General features: G+C 37.9%; 2 protein-coding genes across 2 annotated transcripts in view; both read right to left on the minus strand.

Annotated features, from left to right (window-relative positions):
- Window positions 1-15,661, minus strand: part of LOC137098385 (SPRY domain-containing SOCS box protein 4-like) — a 67,794-nt gene extending 52,133 nt beyond the window's left edge. Inside the window, exon 1 of the mRNA XM_067474594.1 lies at window positions 15,441-15,661. The gene's annotated coding sequence lies outside the window, so the exon portion shown is untranslated. The remainder of the gene's footprint in view (window positions 1-15,440) is intronic.
- Window positions 15,662-17,607: 1,946 nt separating this feature from the next.
- LOC137098322 (solute carrier family 25 member 36-A-like) overlaps window positions 17,608-26,053 on the minus strand; it is an 18,296-nt gene continuing 9,850 nt past the window's right edge. Inside the window, exons 5-7 of the mRNA XM_067474466.1 lie at window positions 21,162-21,228; window positions 20,732-21,021; window positions 17,608-20,459 (exon numbers count right to left, since the gene is read on the minus strand). Of these exons, the coding sequence (XP_067330567.1) occupies window positions 20,266-20,459; window positions 20,732-21,021; window positions 21,162-21,228 (551 nt within the window). The 3' untranslated portion in view covers window positions 17,608-20,265. The remainder of the gene's footprint in view (window positions 20,460-20,731; window positions 21,022-21,161; window positions 21,229-26,053) is intronic.

A 26,053-nucleotide genomic window follows, 5' to 3' on the forward strand; every position in this document is an offset into this window, starting at 1 on the left:
AAGGAGACTGATCAGATCTCTTACAGACTCAGATAAAGCAGCCTGGAGTCTCATGCCCTGAAGTCTACTAATGCTTTTTAATCACACTGCAACGCAACATGTTTCTACAAACTGTCGGCATCTGTCATTTAAATACAAACACCTGTTGATTTCTGACCACAGGGCATGGAGAAGATGATAACGAACAGCTGGCTCAAATATGTCTGTCTGTCTCCTGCATCCACCCACTGATTTACATTCAGCCTTATCTTTCAATTTAAACTGGCTAATTCCAGTTTTCACTGTGCAGCAACATCTGTCCTCTTCCTCATTTCTTTCTCTGACTCTTACATACACAAGCATGCTGTGTGTCTCTGACCCACATCTTTGCTTAATAACAGGCAAAGATGAATACATAAATAAATCATAAGTGGGGGATGGTCTATGTTATGTGAGCCTGACGCCCTTCCTGTTGTCATGGCTTACATACTTTACATGCAAACATTGTCGTATATATTCTTCTACTCATTCACACATTTGTTTCACAGAGTGCTCATCAGCTCATATAATCCCAACAGGGTATTCTTCTTTTCTTTGCTCCGCTCTTGCACAAACAAACTGAATTTCATAGAGAATCATTTGAGTAATAAAGCACAAAGTGTCTACAGCTTGATTCATACTTTCTACGTGTCCAGATGCATGATGTCAATTTCTTCTACTAGGTACGATCGTGTGACTCAGAGTCAGGAGTTCTTGACTTGCCATAACCTTTGTGACATGAGATGACACATGTCACAAAAATACCTGACCAATCACAGCTCTCAGTCAGCACCAGATACATGAGTTAATGTTATTCTTTAATGATTCTTACATGCAAGTCGTGAGGGTTCAGCAGGATTATGCGCCAGCAGGATTATTTTTTTATAGTACGGTACTGCATGATCTCACTTTCAGCTAGCCACCTTACTCCACTATTTTCCCTGTCTGCAATTTTTTGTCATGTGTTTTTGTGAAAACCCTATTAGAAATCCAGTTATGAATGTACATTGCAGATAAATCAACATTCAATAGAAGAAACCTAATTGTGAAGTTAGATTTCTTCTGTTGAATAAACCAGCATTTTTCAGTAGAGTCCTGAACACAATGAAATTCGTGCAGGCCTTGTTTCCACAATTTCCAATTTCCATTTCCTTTGAATTGTGCAGCTGGCTTAATTTGTTCTGTGCGCTGAACTGTTGGGGTGGATATTTGACAAGTATTGGTTTACGTTTTCATTGCAACGACTACATTTCTGTCCCAAGGTTCACAAATATCGACACCAGCAGTTAAAAAATGTAGAACAGTGGGAAAAGCTCTCTCCATTACATCTGAAATAACAAAACAAAATCTGAAAATGTGAGATACTACACTCAAAAACGATGAAGATGTTTTGACACAGTGTATGCTACTGTATGTCTACCACCTTCCCCTGCTTTCATATATGCATAAACACACAGCTGCTGAATGGCATTATAAGCCCATCCAGTGCAGTAATTGTGTGGAGACATTTGATGGGCAGTGATTGTTATTATGTGATTAAGTGATTACTAACTGTTAAACAATTCTCTCTCTCTCTCTCTCTCACACACACACACGGAGTGGGCTGCTCTCAGACTAGGTACACAATTCAAAATTGTGGTCTGCTTCAAGTGGTCCTGACATGTGTGTTTGTATTACTGTGCTCATAATCATACCGTGTGTCTCTGTCTGTGCAGGAGCAGCATGCCTTCGCAGTATGTTGGGGGTGGTCACACGTCGTGGAGGTCAGATAGGCCTGATCTACTGTCATAATCACAGTGTTCAAAGGTTAGACAACTTTATTGTAGCAGATATTTTACAGTAAGCACTGTGATGACTAAACTCTTTAGTCATCATAGTTTCATCCACATTAACTCATCTTACACATTTGAATGTGAAAAGCCATTAGCCAGACACACCGCTCCACTTGATGACTTATTGCTTTATTCCAAACCATTTCCAGTAACAAGTTACTTAAGTGATATGGTAAATGGTAAATGGTTTGCACTTATATAGAGCCTTTATACTGCCTCTCATTCACCCATCTGCACTCACACAACAATGGGAGAGCTGGCCTAAACTCACTGAGAGCAACTAACTTGCTCAAGGACACTGACATGTGACCAGAGGAGCTGGGAATCAAAACAACAACCCAGGGATTGGTGGACGTCTGCCCTACCTCCTGTTTGGAATGAAAAAACATCCCCAACATAATTTGTTTTTAACAGTTTCTGGACAACCACAGAGGTCTAAAACACAGATAAATAATCTAACCTAAGCTACAGACTGACACTAAATGTACATCTGTCTGTACGGGGACTGCTAAAAATACTATCAAGGACAATTTTAAAGGACAAGTTTGGTCATTTCATGCACTTAAATAACTGGGGTACTCAAAGAAATAAGCTTTCTCTGGTGATCGGGCAACAGCGTTTACATACACTTACAAAACCTTTTTACTGGAAATCTGCATGTACATGAGTAACCTAAAAGGAGCTGAAAACGGTTTCAAAAGGCTGAAAAAAACATTTTTTGTCTATCTTGAGAAGTATTTGACCATGAAACCTACAAACACACTATGTAAATAGGAGTATGTTGAATTGGATGGGTGTACCCAAAATTAGATGGTTTGCCTTATCTCTCTTTTGAGTTAATTTCTTTTAATTAATTTCTAAGAGTTTATTTCTTTGGAAGAAATGTAGATATAAGAAACAGACTTAAACAAAAAAATAAAAATACAAATAAAAATAATATGCTTCGAACCACGACAACTGAAACATAAGCAGATATGGGGGATGTGTTGACACCTGTACTCACCATATCAGGACTGTATCGGTTTTGTCAGATACCAATTCTCTGTGTACATACGGCACAGCTTGGGCACTTTATTGGTTTGTCCTGTAATTGGTCACCCATCTGCAAGTTTATGTAATTCACTGATCCCATATCTGAGGCTAACCAGCTGTTAGGTTTGCTCTGATCTCTCTGTAATGCTAATGTGAGCAGCAGCCTAAGGGACCATTTTAAACTCTTGATATCAGTTGAGCTGCAGTGTGTCAGCGTTAAGTATTCATAAACCACCGCACATACAACTGACAGTAGAAATGCATCATTTATATCACGTTATTTTCTATTCTAGGATTAAACCTGTTTAAATTCACCACCCTCAATTCTCACCTTCACTGATACATCACCATTTGCAGAGACACAATCCACTGTATACCTTCTTCTCAAATTCTTAAAGCAGAAATATGTTTTCTGTGCTGCATCTAAGTACGTTACATTCAGAGACATTCATATATATATATATATATATATATATATATATATATATATATATATATATATATATATATATATATATATATATATATATATATATATATATATATATATATATATATATATATATATATATGTTATCTGTTATATTTGTACAATAGGCATACCTGCCAGTTAGGGGCAGTGTCGTGTTAAACAAACTCCTGTGAAGACTTTACTTTTGCAAATAATTTATGTGACTTTATTGCATTGGTAAAGAATTTTAAATTAAGAGGTCTTCTTATATGTCTTTATTTCCATTACCTTTGCACTCCCATTCTGCCTCCTGGATTTCTGGCATTAACTCATGAGCTTGCTCGACATGCAGTTCTACACAACATGCACATAGGCTACTCTGCAAGCCTATTGTGACTCGTAGTGCCCTGCACTGTGTAACTATGTATACATTTTTACGTGTACCTTCAGAGAAGCATAATTCCACCTTTGTCCTCATCATAAGTTGTTTAGGTCCTATCTACTTTGTTTCACATTTCCTAACACCTTTCTCATAACTTCTCATCAGTCACTCCCATCATTCACCAGTCTCACCTTCTAAAATGACTCCTTAATTCCCTCTAGTTTCTATAATTTATTTACTTCTCACCTTTTTCACCTCTTTCCCTATGTACTCCTCTTTACTATCTCTTTCCCTCTTTTCTCTCAGCCTCCTCAGTCCCACCAACCAGGTCAGATTAATTTGCCTTTATTTCTTCCATTTAACAATCTTTCTTCCTCCTTTACAGCTTCATCACATTCCACCCTTAAATAAGTCACACCTCTGTTCATTCCTGATATGTTTATACAACACACACACACACACACAAACATACACACACACGCACGCACGCACACCCACCCCTTGACTAATCTGCCAGACTCATCCATCATTAGCCCACTATTAAACAACAGAAAGAACCAGCTGCAAGCCACAACCAGCTGTGCTATTATTATCTCATGCCTGCATTTATGAATGCATGTGTTAATTTTCAAAAGACTTACACCTTTGTTTAAGCCTATATTAACTTTTCCTAGATTGGAAGCCTTTGATAAAATGTGAGAAGATGCCCAGGACATTTGGTGTATAAGTCTGTAAGAGAGAAAGAGGGGGAGAGAGAGAGTTTTTTAAAAAAATACTTACAATATTTACAAGTTTTTTAAAAACCAAAGAACAGAGAAGAAATAGAAACAGGGGCAGGGAAAATTACATCAAACAAGCTAAAAACGTACATTATAAAGGTGAACAAATTCAGTCACAAAGCTAAAAGCATTTGTGGCTATCGCACCACGTAAAATCCACAACTGGAAGTCAGCTGTGCATTTCTTTAGGTGAGTAAAATTCTCCACTGTGGGCTCAGTTTATTGTCTCCCCCTCTCTCTGTCCATACAGATTGCAGTCTATTGCAAAGTCTTGTTTTGTTAATGCTCTTTATGACCCCACACCTAGCAAAGAGGCCAAAGCCTGGGCATCAGTCAGTGCCGGACCTACTACAGCCACTAATTGCTTGAGGCACAGGGTCTTTGTCTGACACAGCGCCCCCATCAGCCCTGGTGTGGGACTGCTGTTGACCGCTGGAGGAAGTTGCTTCAATCCCTAGGTAGTCTAGATTCTGTGGAAGAACTCAAGCTATTCACCAACAACAAGGGCTTCACTTTTTTCCAATATAGTTTTGCTGCAGATACTTTAGAAACGCTTGATCTTTACAGTGAATCGACTGCTGAATTCAAACTTCTCCATGATTTTCCAAAGCACGCAGTTTTCTACACGGTCAAAAACCTTTTCCCGATTCAGAGAAATCAGACCAGTCTTCATACCGAATCAGCTGGAGATGTCAAAAACATCCCAAATCAGGTAGACATTGTCTACCATGGACCTGCTGGATAAACCGTGTGTCTGGTCCCGATGGATGACCTGGTGCAGTTCATCACAGAACACATTAAACAGCTCGTTGTTCTCCTCATATTCACTGCTGTAGACAGAGGAGTACAACTCCACAGCCAGTTTTCTGATTTGGTTTCTGATTTCTGTCAGTTTCTGACAGGAGAGGGTATCAATTTCTCCTGCCCGTGCTTTTTCTCTAAATCGAAGAAAGAAACTAGAGGGAGCATCCATCTCCATACTGTAACCTCACTACTTTTGTGTCCAGTAGGTTGGCTAAAGAAAAAAACAATACACCTGAGGGTTTCAATATACGCTCGATTTCCTGTGGTCTTACTCGTTCTCTCTAGTCCCACTATATCAGTCTCCATGTTTTTAATAGATCTGGCAACATTACAGCGTAACAGAGTGTGCTGCTGCCACAGGAGTTTAATTAGAGTTTTTCCATAATCTCCCCACTGCTCAAGACAGTAGTAAGTAAGAATCTAAACTTTTTTTCTCGAGTTAACATGAATTAAAGTGCCAATATGCGCTTTTTGGTAAAACGTTTATGATAAAAAACATTACATAAGAGTAAGAATTATCTTTAAAACCAACCAGCATAATTTTACATGTTTTAAAAATACTAAAGTGATGTTTAAAACAGTAAAACTGGCCAAGTTGGGGAGCAGGTCATTTCTCCATGTGTAATGCCGGGAAATGTTGTGCATCCTTCTCCATACATCCACCAGCCCATGAGAATAAACCAGCTGTTGGGTAGCTGGATGAAGCTCTACATGATTATGATCTAGATGTTCATTTTCAGTGCAATTAAAATCCTCACCCATGAATAAAAAAAATCTTCCAATCCAATTCATCACTTTTAGTTGGAGCATAGATGTTAATAAAAACAATAGTAAAATGATAAAAACAAGCTTTGGCTAAAAGAAACCTGCCCTCTACAATATCCTTGACCTCCAGGGAAAGTGAAGAGAATGCTTTGGAGAACAGGAAGCTCAAGCCTCCACTCATTGTAGTATTATGGCTTAGAATCACTTCTCCTTCCTATTCTTTATGCCAGTCTACTTCATTATCTCTTTCACTATGCATTTCTTATAAAAAATAAAACATCAATGCCCTTCATTTTAGCTGTTTTAAGCAATATTGCTCTTTTTCTTGCCTCCCTGGCTCCATTTACATTTAAAACCTCCCACTCTAAAAACGTCTATGTTGAGTGGGATAAAAGAGAAACCACTAAAAACAGCAAATAATTTTGATAAAGTGCATATCAGTGCAGTCTTATTCATCCATATTGAGTTGCTGTTTGACATTGAGGACCAGTTTTCTTAATCTGAATATTTCCTGGACAATGAGACCAGACTCTTCGTTGTTCCTCATCTGATACTGGGCTATGTATGAAGAGGCAGGTTTACTTGTGTCCAGTGGTCAAGTATCCACTCGAGAGGTTGTTTTATGACAAATACTGACCATTTGTTGAATTCCACGCTCCACAATTGAGCTGATAAAGAATTTACACAGAAAACACTGAGATGATAAGCAATTAATTCCACAGAACATGTTCCATAATTGTCCTCCACACTGCACGGAAAACCAGCCCCATCTTTGATGCCGTTTTTCCGAGTCAACTTGAAGTCACCACTCACCATAGCATCTGAAACACCAGCCGGCTGGAACGCAACCAGACACTGCTAAGCCAACTAAATAGTGCACCACACTACAGCAAAAATTATATAACTACAAAGAAACACTGCATGAAAAAAGTTTGAAAGCACTCAGAGACTCGCTCCATGAGTCAACAAGCTCACACTCACTCCCAGCATGCATCAGAGAGAGCACGTGTGTGTGTGTGTGTGTGTGTGTGTGTGTGTGTGTGTGTGTGTGTGTGTGTGTGTGTGTGTGTGTGTGTGTGTGTGTGTGTGTGTGTGTGTGTGTGTGTGTGTGTGTGTGTGTGTGTCCATAATTAGGGCAGACCAATCACACATGGGTCTCCCCTGACACTTCCCCTCGAGGATCTAAATATTCATGAGCCTAAACGCTTTCATGAGCTCTGTAATTATGGCCAGAAAATACACGGAGACAGACAACGAGAAAAGAACCATTGAGTGGAAGGGAGAGAAAGAAATACCCTTAGGCTTTTTTTAAACAGATTCTGTCTTGAAGTATTAGCAGATGATATCAACACTTTCATGCCAATAGCTAGATTATTTCTAGAGACATATGACCCGTTGACAATAGATTAAAATCATTTAGACTGAGACATCACTTGTCTTGCTGTAAAAAGAGACAACATTTTGTTGCTCTTATGACATAAGGTATGAATACGGGGGCCTGGTGGCTGAATGGGTAGAGCATTGGGTTGGGATACAGAAGGCTGCAGGATTGAATCCCACCACACCAGGTGTGGCCCTGCCCAGCCACCAAGGGCCTCTTTGGTGCCGGTCCCAAGCCAGAGTAAAAATGGGAGGGTTGCAGCAGGAAGGGTATCCGGCGTAAAAACTCCTGCCAAATCAATGTGCAGAACACATTCCGCTGAAGTGACCCCTGAAGGGAAGAACCAAAAGCCATAGATCTTTTTGACTACAAGCATGAATATGCAAACAAACAAGGTGATATGCAAATTGTTGTCCACTAAGAATCATCGATTTTCTAAACAAATCTACATGGAGACAAGTGTCAGTGCCAAATATCTCAGTGTGTTTCAAGTAATCAAGTTTCTGTGATGTGTCATCCAACCATATCTCAGGGCAAAAGTATTTAAATCCTCCCATAGAGAGGGAGTGAGTGCACATATTCAAACAGTCTTTGTTCGAAAGCATTCGTGCTGTTGTTTTGAAATGTGCAAGATGATTGTGCAAGTGGTTGTGTTATGAATAAAAAAGGGAAACAAAGAAGAAATTCTGCCTACATCCACAAACCATTAACATAGACTTTATTTTTACCAACAGGCCAGTGAAACAATCACAAAATAACACATTTCATTTAGGTCTGCATAGAGCACAAAGTACCCAAAGCATTTTATGCAATGTGGATTATGTCCTTCATTGAGTTTAAGGCTTTCTTTAAGTTTTACTGAAGTTTGCAAAGTTGGTACTGGAGCTCTCAGAGGAAAAAGGCACATTATCCTCACATGTTTTCCTGTAGATACCCTGAGAACCTTCTGATGCTGCTGGTTACTGTGCTGTCTCCAGGCCATTAGCTGACTGAAGCACAACACCCACCCTGGGAGAGCTTCCTCCTCTGATCACCTCCCATACTGGGAGGAGCGTTTGCTTGGTCTGGGAATATCAAACACAAGGTCATACACGGCAGATTCTGTCAAAATATACTTGAGCATACATTTAATCCAGGTAATTCAGTAGTTACTTGGATTTAATCGTTTTTCCTTCTTTAATTCAGTTCCTACAAAAGGACCATTTCCAGTTTCATATAGCCTGATACATGTAATGAACCAGATTAGTAAGTTTATTTTAGTAATTACAGTAAGTCTAGAGGCTCTATTTTCATGTGCATTATACTGAGCACTGAAAAAGTGTACCCTTATTTTTTATCAACACTAGGCGTCTTTAGGTGCACATACTGTATGTTTAGTCAACATATTTAATATTATCAATATTTGATTACCTCTTTCTGTGTTTCAGTGGACAGCAATGTGTGCACAGATGCTGTTGATGAAGGGTCTCTGTCTGGAATATACATGCTGGCAGCAAACTGTAATGCTGTGATGCCCTGCAAGAAGCAGAAATAAACATTTCTAAACAAAAAAGTCTTGTCAACCTCAATCATTTCCACACATACTGTAACAGTAATGTTTTAGATATGATAGTATGACAATAGGAACACTACAGTTTATGCAGCCTGACAGCATTTACAGAGAAACACGAGTGACATGTCATTTATAAGTAGTTTAGCATTCAGCTGCTGCATATCTAAACCTACTGAAACATACCATTTTAATATTTTATAAATTCAGCCATTAATTACATTACATTTTGGAAACTTTTTGGTTATTTTTAATTTACGTGGTTTCAGGACCACACAGTGAGAAAAATATCAACAATAATAATCTACATGCTAACAGAGCAGTTCTGTTAATGTCAAAGGTGACAGGAAGAGAGGCTGTGGACTGGTCTGGCTTGTGAAAATGGAAATACCATAACTCACCAGAAAGCAAGCAAGTTAGAAACAGCAAGGTATAATTTCTGCAGAGCAGTTCAGTGTAAACACAAAACCAGAATATTGAAACAGCCTGTTAATCCCAGGCTGTAGGTATTAAGTCAAATAGAAAAAAAAAAGATGAAATACTTACAGTTTGGGTTCTGAATCGACACAAAGGCCAATCAACATTGAAATTGCACGTCCGATTGCTACAACTGCTCTCATAAATTGCAAAGTTCAGCCAAAATATGGAGATGTTGTACTGTTGTGAAGGCTTGTAGGGCCGTGACGATCCACAGACTCAAGTGATGCATATATCAGTCTTTCAAATGCTGCAAAGATCAAATTACCAGCGATCTAATTCCTTGTCTAATCCAAAACATACGCATCAATCTAGACATACTTTTAAGATGTCCCTTAATTTTGTCAAAGCAGGTGTTCTCTTTAAATTAGACATCAAGGGGAAGGAGAAAAACAGCAGCTGGAAGTATAATGGATTTAGTTAAAAAACAAAAAAGAAAACATGGAAAGACTAACAAAAACCCATGTAATTTGAAAAAAATTACAATAGGTCAAGAGTAAATATTGGCACAGTCTAAAAATAAGTACGTGAGTAGAGAAATATATGCAATAAAAAGCCTGCACTTGTTACTGATAATGCCAGCAATATTTAATTTCTATTTCAAAGCTATTCTTATAAACAATATTGTTTATTAGGCATAAAGAATGCAAAGCATTACACAACACAGCTATTGTAATGTAGGAACAATTAAACATAGCTCGCTGGCTTAAAGAATCAATAAAAGATGAAACCTGCAATTTACACCCCTAATAGTGTTCACTGGTGTGGCACCTGCAGCCTGTGCCTGAACTGAGGCCCAAAGGAGAGGTTCATTTAAGGACTTTCACAATATTCATAGATTACTCACAAAAAGTCAATGTCCCCTTTAAAATGTTTAAAATATAATCATTTAATACATACCTGTACTTCTTATTGCCTAAAAGCCCTAATGGTACTTGGCATACACATCATCATTCTATGGTAGCTTTATTGAACCACATACATATTTTGGTTGTATTTCTTAGCTCCAACACTATTTTACTAAAAAAATAGAATAGTTTGGCTGAGTTTCCCACAAACATATTTCATTCACTTTAATTTCACATGTAATATTAGTGCCAAAGTGATGTGTGCTAACCAGGTCTTAGAGTGCTGTCTGGTCTATTTTAAGCTTTATACATAAATAGCTGGAGAAAGCAGCAAGGATTCCTGTAACAAAGACACTAAGAGATGATAGAAGTGAACACTTCAAGGCTTTAAAAGATACTCACTGATAGGAAATTCTTCTGGTTCCCCATTTAGTCAGCCAGATTCAAGAGAAGGGAATACACCTTGTTACTATTTATTCCATTGCATTTAAGTGATGATTTTTTGAAACTTTTGTTGCTTTTGTTGCTCTAGCCAAGAGGATCACATGTCTGCTTTCCATTCCAGGATGAGTCAACTGATTTTATCCAACAGGAAAAGCCATAAGACAGTCTCATGGAAGTCATAAACTCACAGGCAGACTGAGGCATTGGGCAGCTCATTTAAAGCCAGCTGCTCAAACAATAACACGTGATGACGGTGTACACATACAGATAAAAATAATAATTAAAAAAAACAAACACTGAATCGTTTCAGAAAGAAAATGGAGCAAGAGTGCAACAACTGAGACACTGCCATCATTTATATGCAAATGAGCACACCGATACTCTCCTCCTGCAGCCCTCTTTACTCTCCAGAAACCAAGAGATGGAGTAAATTTCCGATCAGATCAGGCAAGATGTCAGACGAGATGATTGAGAACGACAGGGAGCCAAACAATGCGTGACAAGATTGGACACAGCAAGGTGAAATGAGCCAAGATGATGGGGTTTAGGGGGTGTGGACGAGTCTGTTTGTCACAACACTAATGATTTCATGTTGCCTGTTGCTGGGCCCCGACTCTACTGCTGGTTTGTCAGGAAAACTTTGATTAACCATTTACTGCCACAGTCTTTCTTGAATAAACTAAAGGAAGATGACAACAGGATGAGTAGCAGCATAATCCTGGTCCTGATGAACTGATGAGCAAGCAACAAAACAAGGAGATGCTAGATGAAGGTGCACACAGTTACTGTCTTTGGGAGCATATGACATTGTCATTTGTCTCTACCAGTCCATGAGAATATGGGCTAGCAGAGATACATTGTTACTTACATTTGCCTGTTATTGTAATTGTCTTTGTGAGTCATCAGTGCATCGACACAAAGCACTACTTACACACTTGAACACACAGGTGTGTGCATTTGCACACACAAACAGTTTTAGAGTGCATTTAGACACTAAGCACCTGTCAAGGCAGAAGGACTACATCCTGTTTGTTTCTCTCTGCAGCAACTGATGTCATTGACTTCAGAGAGTAGCAGTGCATCAAAGTGCTGTTTCCTTCGAGTTACAGCTGTGTATTAGTATATAAATGAGCACTCTGAGTGGTCTGCCACAACACAACTCCATAAGAAGGAAAATGCAATGCACTCTTCTGTCTTCTGACACTTGTCAATCAAGGCCAGCGTCACATTTTTCCTATGCTGAGCTCTGTACACTACAACATTAAAACCACCAGATGGTATTAATGTTGTGGCTAATCTGTGTATCTGTGATGTGTATTCCTGAATGTTTCTGTGTGTGAAAGCTCAGCACTCTTTTGCTGACTTAACAAAATCCATTCCCACTACATCTGCAAGCCTCAGCTGTGCATATTTACATGAATGTCTGAGCATATAAATATTTAAAGGACTATGGCAATTGTGAACAAGACAGACTGACAAATTTGTGAAATAAATTATGTGAATAAAATTTTTTTGCCTCTCTTGGTTTATCTTGATAACACTGTAACTGGTCCTTATTTCTCAAAGGTAAGCAATGATGGTTATCGGGGCACCCGGGAACTAGTGCTTAGTGTCATCCTGGTGCTCTAGTGTCAGAATTGGGATTTAAACCCACGACCCCAGGGGAAGCTGCGACCTGAACACGGCAGCGCCTTAGACAGCTCATCCACCCTGACACTGACACACTTCACTCTGACATTTTTGTAGATAAATCTATTTTGATATTAAATAATAATTAATAACAATATTTTACAGTTGGAGCTCTAAACACACAGACAGTTTAAAATTTAGCACTTGGTTCATGCTTGTCAAAATGCGACTCTTCCCATAGAACGCACACAGCACACTGATCTATTTTCTGCCTTAATTTACTGTAATTTGAGGCTTCACAGGTTCAGATCTTTGAGCCTGCTTCCTGTAAGAGCCAGCTTCCACTCTGCTGTGGTGCACAACAAACACAGCGGGGGGGAGGGGGGGGGGGTAAAGTAATTAAAAATAATGATGGCTGATGGAAAGCAGTTCAGTTTGAATAAAAAATGTTGTCCATCTTGTCACTGAAAGATGAGCACAATGACACACAAGGCACAGAGCAGAATACAGATGAGCACTATATCTAGCCCCTAAAAAAATTTTATCTAATATATAAGATTAAAAGTCTATTCCCTGAAAAAGATGTTGATTATAACAATGAGCCAAGTCCCAGGCTTGAGTTGCTTTTGTGAAGAACATGCCACTCCTCCAATAAAAAACTCCCCAAAAATCCATCTCTGCACCTCTAGACTTAAATTAGCACTCTGACATCGCTGGTGCCCTTCAGTACAGGGATTACACCAACATCCTTCAGACAGAACCTCAATATCTCAAATCAAGGTTTTGTACCACTTTGTACAAAATGCCAGGCAGTATCTGTTCAGTTTAAGTATCAGTGACAGAGTGTGATAAGACACAGCTGACTTAAAAACCCTTATCGGGATACGAGCTGAATCCCATCTGCCTCTCTGCTCACAATGACTCATAACACTGCTTATTAGACCCTCTGGAGGGATGAAGGGGAAATGGGGAGGTTTTCACAAAGGGAGGGAAAAATACGAAAACAAAGATAGAAAGTATATTCATTCATATTAAAAGCTAGATTTACCTGTGTAAACAGGTAAAAATGCTAGTTTTGCATATCTGCAGAAAGCATATAATTTTTTATTTCTTGTCCTGTGAGCAGCAAAACTGTCAGCTCGTCGGTTTCAGGATAAGAGATTTAGGCATTTGGAATATATAGTTTACCTATAAATAAAGAAAACAAAAGACATTTCAGATAAAGCTAAAGCAGCAAAGATAGTTTGAGTTATCTGTACACGGTCAAACAGCAGTGTGTAAGCAGTAACAGAAGGTACAGTGTCTTTTGGCACATTTGAGATGTCAAATAAAATAGTAAAAATTTGCATAACTGATCTGTATAATTTTAAGGCAATTAAAATGTGAGATTGACGTGCCAGAGGTAGCTGAAGTGTGCACAGTGTAAACAACTTAAGTGTCAGTACTTTACGGGCTTAAGAGGCAGGAAAGATAAACAAGCAGTGTGAGGATGAGAGACAAACTGTTGGAAAAAAATGGTAGGTGCAGAAAGTAGATGGAAGCAGAATAAGAGATAGAAAGTGGAATGCTGGTGAACAGCTTGATCTCCCATAGCGACCGGCTGGCCTGATGCAGCAGACATATAAATGACCCCCCCCAATCACTTTTTACAATGCTCCACCCCCTCTTTCCCTACTTCTTACCCAACTGACCACCCCCTCATATTTTGACAGGTTTTCCATCAACTGGAAGACTCCACCCCCCGATGCCCCCTGCAGGCACACACACCTTTTTTACTTATTGCTTGTTAGTAAACTACATGAGGAGCTTCTTCACATTGGACATGTGAGGAAAGTGTGACTACAGTGAACCGGTTTGCACTGTTTCCTCATCTTCTTGCCACCTTTTCATCTCCGTTCATCTCACACTCTCATCTTGTTATCCACATCTACCCCTTTGTACTCTTTATCCTCTCACCTCTTTTTATTCTTCCTCTCTGCCACTCATCTTTTCTGCTCCATCTCTATCTTCTCTATTCTCCTGCCCTCCTTGCTCTCACCATCTGCTCTCTGTTGTCTGTGTCCTTGTCACCTTAACCATATTGGCTTGGAGCAAATATCAAGATGTAGCCACAGAGAAAATTAGTCACACGCAGATTAGCGAAAGGAAATGCACCCAACATTCATATAGACTAATACATTTCACACTCAAATACAGCTGCTGGCATTAGAATAACATTTCAGTTGACATTTACATTAGTAGATTGAGTATATTTAGACTTTCTGCCAATAGAAACTGATCATTAAAATGTAGAGTTTTTGACAGTGGAATTTGTATAACTCAGTGGTAACCCATTTTTAGGGACCTTTTCTAATTAGTACATTGACAGAAAACCAGTCTGCACCAATTCTGATAATCAGTTTATTCAATGTGATAATTTAGCATTGTTACATCTGTTATTTTTGCATTTTGGATTTCCTGTAAATAACAAGCAATTTGAACCTTTTATTTTTAGCACTGGGAAATAACAGCAGGAACGCTTTCCAATTTACTACATTTTATAAACAAGCTGATTAATCTTTGCTCTTTCACTATAAAAACTCACTCAGTCAGTCGGGTCACTCACTCATAATACTTTCTCTCTCTCTCTCTCTCTCTCTCTCTCTCACAAACACACACACACACACACACAAACACACACACACACACACACACTGGGTTATGGAAAGTGTCAGATGAGGAGACTTCAGTATGACAGAGCAGTAATCGTGTGAAAATGCAGACACACGTTCTCTTTCATTCAGGTAACACAAATACAAGCATTGACATACTACTGTAACATGACAATGGGGGACAAACTAAAAGTGACTGTAATGACATGAGTCGTTTTTCTCGGTGTGAAGTTTATCGTTGTGCAAATTAATCAAGGTTGCAAAATGTAGTTATGGTACTTTTTTGCACAAAAATACAGGACAGTGCACTCCTCGCCTGGGTACAACTGCACATAGCCTAACGTTAGTGCTCCATATCCTGCGGGCAGCTCATCCGGTGTAAACAGAAAAGCACTCACCGAACACAAACTCAACTCGTCTCCAAACGACACTTTTCTCTGGGGTTTTTTCACATGGTAAGAATAACCGAGGTTTTCCCTCTTCTCCACTGGTGACAACAACGGTATTGCAGCGCTGTTACATGTGTTTTTAGCGATGTACCGACGGTTTCTTTGTTGCAGTAAATTGCAGCTCGACACATCCAGGCAGTCAGAGACGCGACGCTAAGTGTCCATTTACTCCGCAGAGCGAGCGTTGATTGGTCTATTCCACCACAACACTGCGTTCTGTCTAATGCTATTGGCTCAGACTCTGGTGCGTTCACTACATGCTAGTAAGTTTCATTAATCGGAATTCTTGAGCTGTATGAAAACAATAGCCTACCAGTAGGTCACAACTAGTGCCGTTATTATCACTAACTGTGGCTACTATTTTTCTAATAAAACAATAACAACAACTACATTATTAATACCCAAACATAAAAATAACATGTATGAAATGCAATTATTTCTTGCCTGGAGAATGGTTTAAATTAAAATTATAGCTGAACCTATATATTGCAGTTTTCAAGATATATATTGATAACTTGTTTACTTTATGTATTACTTTTGTGTTTAAAATTTTCCAGAAATGTAATCTATAAAGCGATATCCTGGCTTTAATTTCATTTTAATGTATTCAATTCTTAAATTATGTATTACTGAATTTATTTATTTATTTTAGGTATGAATGTATATCTGTCTGCTGCTTGTCTGCAGCATGTCTGTCTGCTCTGGAATAGGATAGTGCTGTGAAAGCACTTGAATGCACCAGTATCGCCATGCTTTATTTCTCTGTTCTTGTGTACATCTCAGATTGTGGTTTCCAACAAAAAGTTACATTGACAAATCAGCTGCAGTTAAGAAGTAAATAAATAATCTAATGTAAAATCTGAAATTCTAGCTATTTTATTTAAATTAAATTCAGCAAAGATGACGGATTTGCATCAGGCTATAAAGGGCATTGTGTGTATGCTATTTGAGCTGATCAACTCTAATAGCTGCAGAACGTAATTGATATAAACTTGTGAAAATTTTTAATATAAGTCACTTAATCCTACATGATATGTATAATAATGGATTACTCTAATTTTCATCTACACACATTCATTGATCAATCCTAGTGTAAGCATTACACAGGCATTGGGTGGCAATGTGTTATTCCCCTAATCCCCAGCCACAGTCCAACATTTACCTAAACGTTAGTTTATGATTTGCATCCTAAACGTTACTTTAGGTAAACGTGAGCATGAACAAGCAGCAGAGTCAGACTGGAGTGCATTATAAGAAGAGGTGGTGTAAATGTTTTGGCCACCCTATTTAAAATGAAAAGGGAATTATAACCTTGTAAAAGTAGAATTCATAACAGAGCCACTGTATTGGATTGCCTTAAATAGCACAGGTGGCCATAATGCTGTGCCTCATCGTTGTATGAGTCTGATATATACGCTGAGACCGGTATTGTGGCACTTCATGGACAGGGTGGGTCTTTAAGGGCCACCGACTATGTAGCGGGTTAAATGTAGACACAGTGAATAGAAACAGCAGAAAATGCTAATAAGAGCCTGTGCTGTAAATTTCCAACACTGAATCAACAAAAGATTAAATAAATAAACCCTAACATTTACAATGGACAAAATGTCAAAAAAATGTTACAATATCATTTGAATAAACAACAGAGAAACTGTATTAGGCTGTTTGAATAATAATCAGGAATATCATGTTGTGCTTATTCCTTTGACCATGCTTGTGTAAAATCCTGATTTAATTAAACAGCATAAAATAACATCTAAAATTATAATTAGTGGGGTATTCAAAATAAAAACAATTCCATGGATTATTATACTGCATAATTTGAAAGGATACTGTTAATTTAAAATGTTAAGACTGTTAGGTAGCTCCTTTTAACTGAATTTAGACAATGAATTCTATGATGGGTTATTTGGCTCCCCCTGGTGGAGAATTTAGGTAAACACAAACAGGGATGATACATTTAACTATGTTAGTGGGCAGAACTATTTATTTAGTAATTGTTCATCATTAATACAACCAGAATCTAAACATGAGCAGCCCCTTTTTAACCCCATTAAATGAAAAACTGAAAAAACGTGGGCAACAGGGCATATTGATGCGTAAACGTAAAAACACATTTAAGTTTCAAATTTATTTTTATTTACTTTTGCATTTTAAAAACAAACATAAAACACATCACCATTTGATCTGGAATAAACCAGTCTTTCAGGCTTAATTTAGCACTGCTTGAGGCTGCCATCTGTCTAAAAATACTGAATTGCATACAGACACTGAAATGAGAGGTAAAAAATAAAGATTAACATTTGCACTGTTTGTCCAGTTGTCTGTTTATGTCACATCTTGGTAATTTGACCTTGAGTTTTACTTCAACAGAGCCAAAGACATAAAAGATATTAGTGTTTTAGAGGTAAACATCGTAATTTCAATGAGTCAGCAATTATTTTTGAAGCACACACAACTATGGATTTGCAACATGTCATTGAAAACTGAAAATCAATGACTATTTCAAGTTACAGCAACTCCAAAGTTCCCTTCTGAAATGATACTGTAACAAGAAGCTGAAATGAGTGCGGTTAAGAACTTTTAGTATAAGGTTTTTGATGAAATCAACTTTTTCTCTATGCTCTCTTGTTAACAAGAATGCTTTGCAAACATTTCTATGAAGACAACATGCATGCACATGTTGAAAGTGGCTGACTTTTGGGAAATAGCTTCTCAGTGTACAGGAGTTTTAGATTTCACATAAAAGGACATTCTGATATTATATATCTAACTGATGGGGCACATTTTTAGTAACAAATTTACTCAGTAATTTTCTCTTTTCTCAGATTGACTTTTTAACGGTTCCAGCTCACTATGGCACTCTGCACACTTTCCAGTTCTCAAACAGTCACAAAAAAATTCTTTATATTCTAAACATGTTGCTGGGAGAATAACCTGACAGAAATTAGGGAACAATGTAAACATTACAAGTGACAAAAACATCCAGACTTGCAAAATAGAGAAAAAAAAAGAAAAAAAAAGCTGTAAACAGATAACTAATGCTTCAGCAGAAATTCTGACACGAAAGTATATGTCCGGCAGTATTTTTTAGCCTTTTGGTTTGTACAAATGTTTGCATGGTGGCTTAACAGATGCAAAGAAAAAAAAAAAGAGAAAAGAACAGAAAAAAATCAAACAGAAAGGACAGGAAAAAAAAATTAAAAATCAAACAATATCGAGATTCATGTCAAAAGCCCGTGTAAACAGCAAAGTACAACATGATCACACATGGGCCTTATAGAAAAAAAAGATATGCAAATACAGTATAGATATTATATAAACACATTTAAACATTCTTTACAACTATTCTAGAACTCGAAACTGTACAATATATCTGCAGTAAGAACAGTTGCACAAAATACAGTGATACTTTTTTCTTTTATAATGTACAAGTTTAAACTGTCCAAACAATAAAATGCAAAGCATAAGCCTTTAAAGGCCACAAAAGTGCATGTCATCAAGTTGATTGGAAGCCACTGGAAGGAACGACCAGCAAGACAGTGGGAATAAAGCTCCAAGTATCGTTTGGAGCATTTTTACTCTCCCACGCGCAGTGTCTTGCAAGATTAAAAGTGGAGGGAAATCTGGAGTAGATATTTAAAATACATGCAGTTACATGACTGCAGACACACAAACTTCATTGTAGTTGGATCATCACAGTGAAAGCGACCAACATGTTACACATGAACGTTTTATGAGGTGCTAACAAAACTCCATTAACATTCTCCTACTCCAGTCCTCACACAGTCATAGTATATTCAAGTAGTGGCAATCAGATCGTGTTTACTAAGTCTTGGTACCATTTGGACAGTCACACACACTTCACATCTCAAAGGACACACTCGATTTTAAAGTCCTGAGCAGTGACAGGGTGCAGGAAGAATTCAACCTTGTATGCAGTTCGTATTTCAGTTTCAGTCAAGAGAATCTCTCAAATGTCAAGGCCAATCTCAACCAAAGCTCGTCGTCACCACCAGACTCTGAGTTCTACAGAAATTAAACACTGAATACCTGGCATGTGAGGCATGGTTTTGAATGACATTCCATTACAAGCTCATCGTTGTTTCATTAGTGCCAAGATGAATGATGAACAAAAAAATAAAAAATAAAAATACACTTCTATGTCACATTCTACCTTTAATTAACATTCTTAACTGCCAATCATCTAATCCTACACTATCCTTCCAGGACTGAGGCAAGTGCTGACTAGTGCAGACAATGATTATTGGATTACTGAAACTGACCTACATTTAGTTGAAATTTTTCCAGTTAAGCTCAGCTGTCTCAACACATTCCCTTTCAGAAAATCATCCCTATGAGAGTGAAAAAAAAAAGTGTTTACTCTTCACTCAAACGGGAAATGAATTAGAAACCCTTCCTGTTAAGGCCACTGAAATGTGCTTAAATCTTTTGCTGGAGGTACCTTAGGTTTTCTGCTTCATTTCTGTCTCTGCATAGCCATATTACCTTTCCTGTGAACTGTAGTGCCTTCCATTTGCTCTAGCAGTCCTCTAGAGGTAACAGGAGGCGGTGGTGCTAATGGTGACAAAGGGCTTTTCTCCTTCCTTTTCCTTCATGTTTTTAGTTTATCCTTTCCTGGTCAACTAGAGTGTCTTTCCTTTGGTCTCCATGTTGACATTTCCTCCCCATTAACAATTCACTCCATCTTCATCTCCATCTTTAAAAAAACTAATCAAAAAAACAACAAGCACAAGGACACACACCAAGTTGCCTAATGGCCAAGCAGGTACACCACCACTTCATAGGTACACATCATAATGGCAGTGTTGGGGATCTGTCTAACAAGGTGGGTTGTTAGACCACGGTACAGTGCTCGGTATCCCTCCTCCCTGGGTACTGTAAGCAGAGTTTGAAAAAAAGAGCGGTACTTGCTGCCCTCCTCTCGTAGCCGTGTTCGTACCACTTCTACAATTAAAAGAGCAGATAAGCAGAAGATGAAAATTTTGTTAATACAATAACAGCCTCTACTTCTCTCCCATTTCAGTGGTCAATTCCCTTCCCTATATTTTAAAAATGTCACTGTAAGCCGATATTGCATTGCATTGTACTGTAAATTGAAGTTTTATGGGACAGTCTAAGGAACATTTTTTAAATGGTATTTGTTGAGAATATGAACAGAAACACACTGCTTGCATTATACTTTGAAAAAAATTAAAGTGAATGAAATAGAAGGTTACCGTGAGGGTAGGCGATGGAGGTGGCACAGGTCTTGGAGGTGGCTGCTGCAAGCATCATGCCCACGAAGTCTGAGGCATCTTTGACAGATTCATCTTCTTCATCCATGCTAGCATGAGCCTTGGACTGTAGGAGTTTACGCTTGATGCTCTCATAAATGACAAAATGAATGACAGTCTCAGAAATGCCAGCGTACGAGGCTGACATGCCCCTGTAGAATCCTCTCAGGCCATCCATCTGGTAGACCCGCTGCATGCACTTAAATGCATTCATTCGCCTTTCACCCCGGTTTCTGTAATCATATAAAAAAAAAACAGAATTATAGTCTAATAGCAACATAATTTAATCATCACCATCACTATCAAAATCAGTCATGTAACCAATTCCACTGTAGCTTCTAGATGTATGTCATTAAGGTTTGATGTGGCTGACCTGGCGTCGAGCTGCAGACGAGTCTTGATTAGCCAGATAGGATTGGTGGCTGTAATGGCGGTGAACCCTGGGAAATTCAGGAGGACACAGGTTTAGACAGACGCAGAGAAAAAAACAAACAAACAAAAAAAACAAATACTTATAATCCAAACTAAATGCCCTATATTGTAAAAAGACAGTGAGAAAGCACTTCACTAAATAGGATCAATTTGATCAATTCAGTGTTTAACCGTGTTAGGATTTCAATACTGTTAGACAGAATTACTGCATAAATTAATTCAGACCATGTCTTTATTCATTACATAAAAAAAAAAAAAAAAAAAAAAAACCTAACAGAGTTACAAAAAAACATGCTCGTCTATGTGCTATTAACACATTGATCCTCTTCATGTGAAATGCGACTCAGGTGCATGTAAACAGCTCTCATTCTGTCAAGTTTCTTAAAGTAAAACAGAGCATGAACAGATTTAAGCTTTTACACCTTTAGTTTTCATTATCATCTTAAAAAAATTTCAAAATGCAAAACACTAGAAAATAAGGCCAGGCAGCAAATTCCTTTAAGCTTTTGAATGTAGCAGACTTATTATACTGCAGTCTGATTCATTTCTTTTAAATGCTAATAGGACCTTTCTGTTCTACAAAACAAAGATGACAATAACACTAGCTCGTCTTAAGAAGCCTGCAAATCCAAATAGATTTTTTGTTGAGTTTTTTTAAACTATCATTAAACTGTCTATGTGCTGTAGAATACGCAAATGACTGTTGGCGATTTTGAAAAGCAGATCTGTCATTATGCAACTTATACCACAGCAAGTTTGGAAATTTCTTTCTTGAAATAAACAAAATGAATGCACTTATTACTCACACGCATCTTTGTGTTTGTTCTATTAACAAACCACTAGTTAACCAGCTAAACACTACACACAGGATGTTGGCCTGATACTAAAACAAGCTCAACTAGCTCAACTAATAGAGCAGAGAAAGAAAATGGTGTCAGGAGGAGCTTCTTTAATAATTCAACTGAACTGTGAAGCGGGAAGTTTATGGCATGGAAATTAATGCTGCCTTTACTTATTAAGGTAGTTGTCAATCTTGTTCTTTGCATCCATCTGCTTTCATAGCCAATTTCAATGACAGCCTTTTTTGTGCACAGTATATTACACTGTACTATACTGTATATTATACAGTATATTAGGCAGATGTGAGTGTGTGCTTGTAAGTTGTTTACAAGATCTGTGGATAATATGCAGTAATGTAAGGCTTCACATGTTAGGAGTAAAACTAGTTTAGTATATTGCATTGTGTGAAGTGACAAAAAAAATAATCTCTAAAAAATGCACATACAAAAGAGAAATACAAGATGGCCATTTGCAGAAAACAGCTAAGACAAAGGCAAGTCTATACAAGACTTGAGTCACATCTAATGAATCAATGCACCAGAGCCCTACATTAAGGCAACTGCGTGAAGAAGAGAGGATGACACAGGTCTGTTGAAGAAAAGAAGAGAAGAACAAAAAGAGGAAGAAGAAAAAGAGGGAAGTAGAAGGAAGTAGCGTCTATGGCGTGTACTCACGAGGGAGGGGCAAAGCTCCTACAGCTCCTCCCCGCTGCAGTTAGTAGCCTGCAGATATGGGGGGCTCAGATGGCGGGGGTCTCCCACCCAATCACGCAGGGGTGAAAGCTTTACAGTAAAGCCCTAAAATAGACACAGGCTTTTCTGTACCACTGTCGCACACAAGCAGCAGTCACATCCACCCACAACCCCACCAACCACCCACCCCAACCCACTGTCTGAAGGTTGATGGAGAAGAGATGGGAGATTAAGGAATAACCTCCCCCCCACCCCCACCTTTCCCCCAACTCCAAGACCCATCCCTACTAATCTACATTGTTGCATTAGATGGGTTTACATTTCTTTAACTTTTTTTAAGTGAAAGTAAAAGAAATGTACACACCGTTTTCTTTATTAACTTAAATAAAGAAAATTAAGAAGCCAACTCAATCAAAAATTCCAGATCCATCTCAAAAGAGTGGGTACAAGTGCAAATGCAAAGGCAGAATTTAAATCTGAGGTATTTCTCATAATCATTGTCCCTTTCCTTTTTAAAAAAAAAAAAATCTACATAGCAAAGAAAGGAAGGCATCTAAAGTCTAATAAAATAAAGAAGAAAATAAAGAGAGGTATGTGGAAATGCTAACCTTGTCGTCATGTATAACAGGTTAAGTGATGGATGACTGATGAAAAATGGCCTGTTTAACATTTTTGTTTTTATAATTTAGTAGAACTGAATTTGGCTGAATTTGCTCTGTGTAGAAATGTAGTTTATCAGTCAGGATAATAGGACACCACATGTCCACTAACAACTAATACAAAGCACATTATCTGCACATGAAAATCTTTGTTTTCATTTAATACCCAATTTTCTCTGGACCAATAATGTGAACATAAAATTGGGACTGGTTTGAGTTTAGTTGGCTTATTTAGAGCATTGCCCTCAACATAGAAACCCATAAATAGAAATACAATGTTAATGTTTGCCTGCTTAATTAATTGTGCAGGCAACTAGTCCTTAAACTGAACATCTGTGCAGAGCTGCAGGAGGATGTGTTTGGGAATGTTGTACATTATTATGTTTCTTTATGGACATGCAAAGGAGTTTGATCTACATTTAGAGACACCATGCATGTTTAGATTATTTGCTGGAGAGGAAAATTCAAGTAGTAGAACTAGACTCCCTCCCCCAAATGCATGGAAGCCCACAATCCAAAGCAGAGAGACAGTGACTCTACCAAGTTACTTTGGAAAACTGGAAATAACTGCTGTTACTATCAATTACGTGAAATTATAATTGTGCTTTCTATGTGTCTTGTTCACATTCACATAATTTGTGTTTTTAAACTGGCGGCAGAAATGTTGGGAATAGGCAGCTTAGGGGGGAACTGTCTAAGAAATTCAACTAGTTTCAAAAGAGGTAGTTGATTCAAATTAGTACCAGCCTTCTGGATGATGCAATGATGCAGATTTTCCCCAAAATAAATAAATTAATAAAATAACACCAAGAGAGATGACAAGGCTGTTGACAATTGATGACAAAAAATAAAATGAAGCACATCAATTACAACATTCTGTAGCAGTGACAAGGTTAGCATTTCTTTTATGCTCAAAATAAAGCCACACAAGTACTGTGTGTGCCATCATTACATTACCTTTACTATGTTGATAGAACAACAGGCTGAGGGGAGGGAGGAGATGTGTGTCAAAACTTAATAACATAACTTTATCATGAGAGCCTAAAACTCACTACAAACCAGCACCAAACACATTGTCATAAGCACTGGTATTATAATTACAAATGAATATCCATCATGAACTTTCTAATATTCACAAATATCACTATGGTTTTCATGATACCAGTGTAAGAAATGGGGTGCTACCTGACGTGTCCGCCCGAGTGCCAGGGGCCCCGGTTGACCTTTGAGGGCCGTACTCTCTCCTTTATACACACAGAGCAAAGAAGGGGGCCCAGACCACACTGTTTAAGTGACAACTGGGATGTTAAACCATTTACAGAGTCCTCTGGAGAGGCCTCAAATTGAAAGAGTAAAAAAAGAGAAAACAGTAAGGAGAATAAAAAAATAATAATAATGGAGGGCATGGGGGACAGCAGGGCTGGAAAAAGTGGAAAGCACAACCTAAACTTTGAGGACCGTGACGTTTTCTTCTTTTGTTGTATAACTGCTAAAATATTCACAGACTACGTACAACATTAATATCACCTGGTAATTTTAAAATAAAATTATTTTATTTTCTTAAAAAAAAAATAATAATGAAATAACTGATGCTGATGTATCATTATAGTTTAACCCTCTGCCAGCACATAAAGTGATAACCTAAGTACTGTACATGTTTTGCCATAGTTACCAAAATTCTTATTGTTTAAAATACACTGCTTTATTAGTGGAATATGTTTTCTTTTGTATCTAAATTAAAATCTACCGTATACTTTTACCTGAGTAAAAGATTTGAAGGGGTCCTTTTACCACCTCGGAAGACAGTGTATCAAATTTGGCTGCCTATGGGGTTGCATAGCTGCAGACTGCTCAGAGTGGCCATGCTTGGCCTTGTTCTCCATGACATTATTAAGACCACCAGATTTAATGTTGTAGCTGATCGGTGTACACAGCTCAGCTGTGGAGAGCAGTGGCACATTATAGCATGAAACGTTCTGGGTGCTGGGTTTCATCTGATTTCAGTTCATGAAAGTCTGACACTGGTAACACAACGACTGGTCTCAACTACATGTAGGCTGTAAAGCCCACCATTAAGAGAAAATATACTTTGTCATTTTAGTAAATGTGTATATTTACGGTGATAAAATGCTGGTGAGGGGGATAAAGCTATCCTATGTAACTGTGTGCCTAATGTTGTTTTAAAGTTCTCTTAACTATTTAGATTAATTCTTTATTTTGAAAAATTACAGTTGTATAATAAGTCTTTTTCATGACTTGGTTTCACAGATTTCACACATTAAAATGAGGGTGTTGTCACTACCAATAAGGTGAAGGTCAGTTTGATCCTGAGAGTCTTAAATTGTGCTTTCTGATATAACCCCCAGTGTTTCTATTTAATATGCCTAAACATGAAACACCCATTATTATTAGCTTTAGCATGCATACTTCACAGGCTTTAGAAATTGTGAAATTCAAAACATCCCACACATACACATACACATACACACACACACATACATACATATATACATACACACGAACACACACACATATATATAGAAAAATTAGTGAAGAGAAAAAAAACTAGTACCTCAAAGTAAAACTTTGGGATACCTTAAATGGTGAAATGATAAATAAAGTCTGTCTGATGAAGACAAACT

The sequence above is a fragment of the Channa argus genome, chromosome 14 (assembly GCF_033026475.1).
Source record: "Channa argus isolate prfri chromosome 14, Channa argus male v1.0, whole genome shotgun sequence".
In the NCBI taxonomy this organism is placed as follows: Eukaryota; Metazoa; Chordata; class Actinopteri; order Anabantiformes; family Channidae; genus Channa; species Channa argus.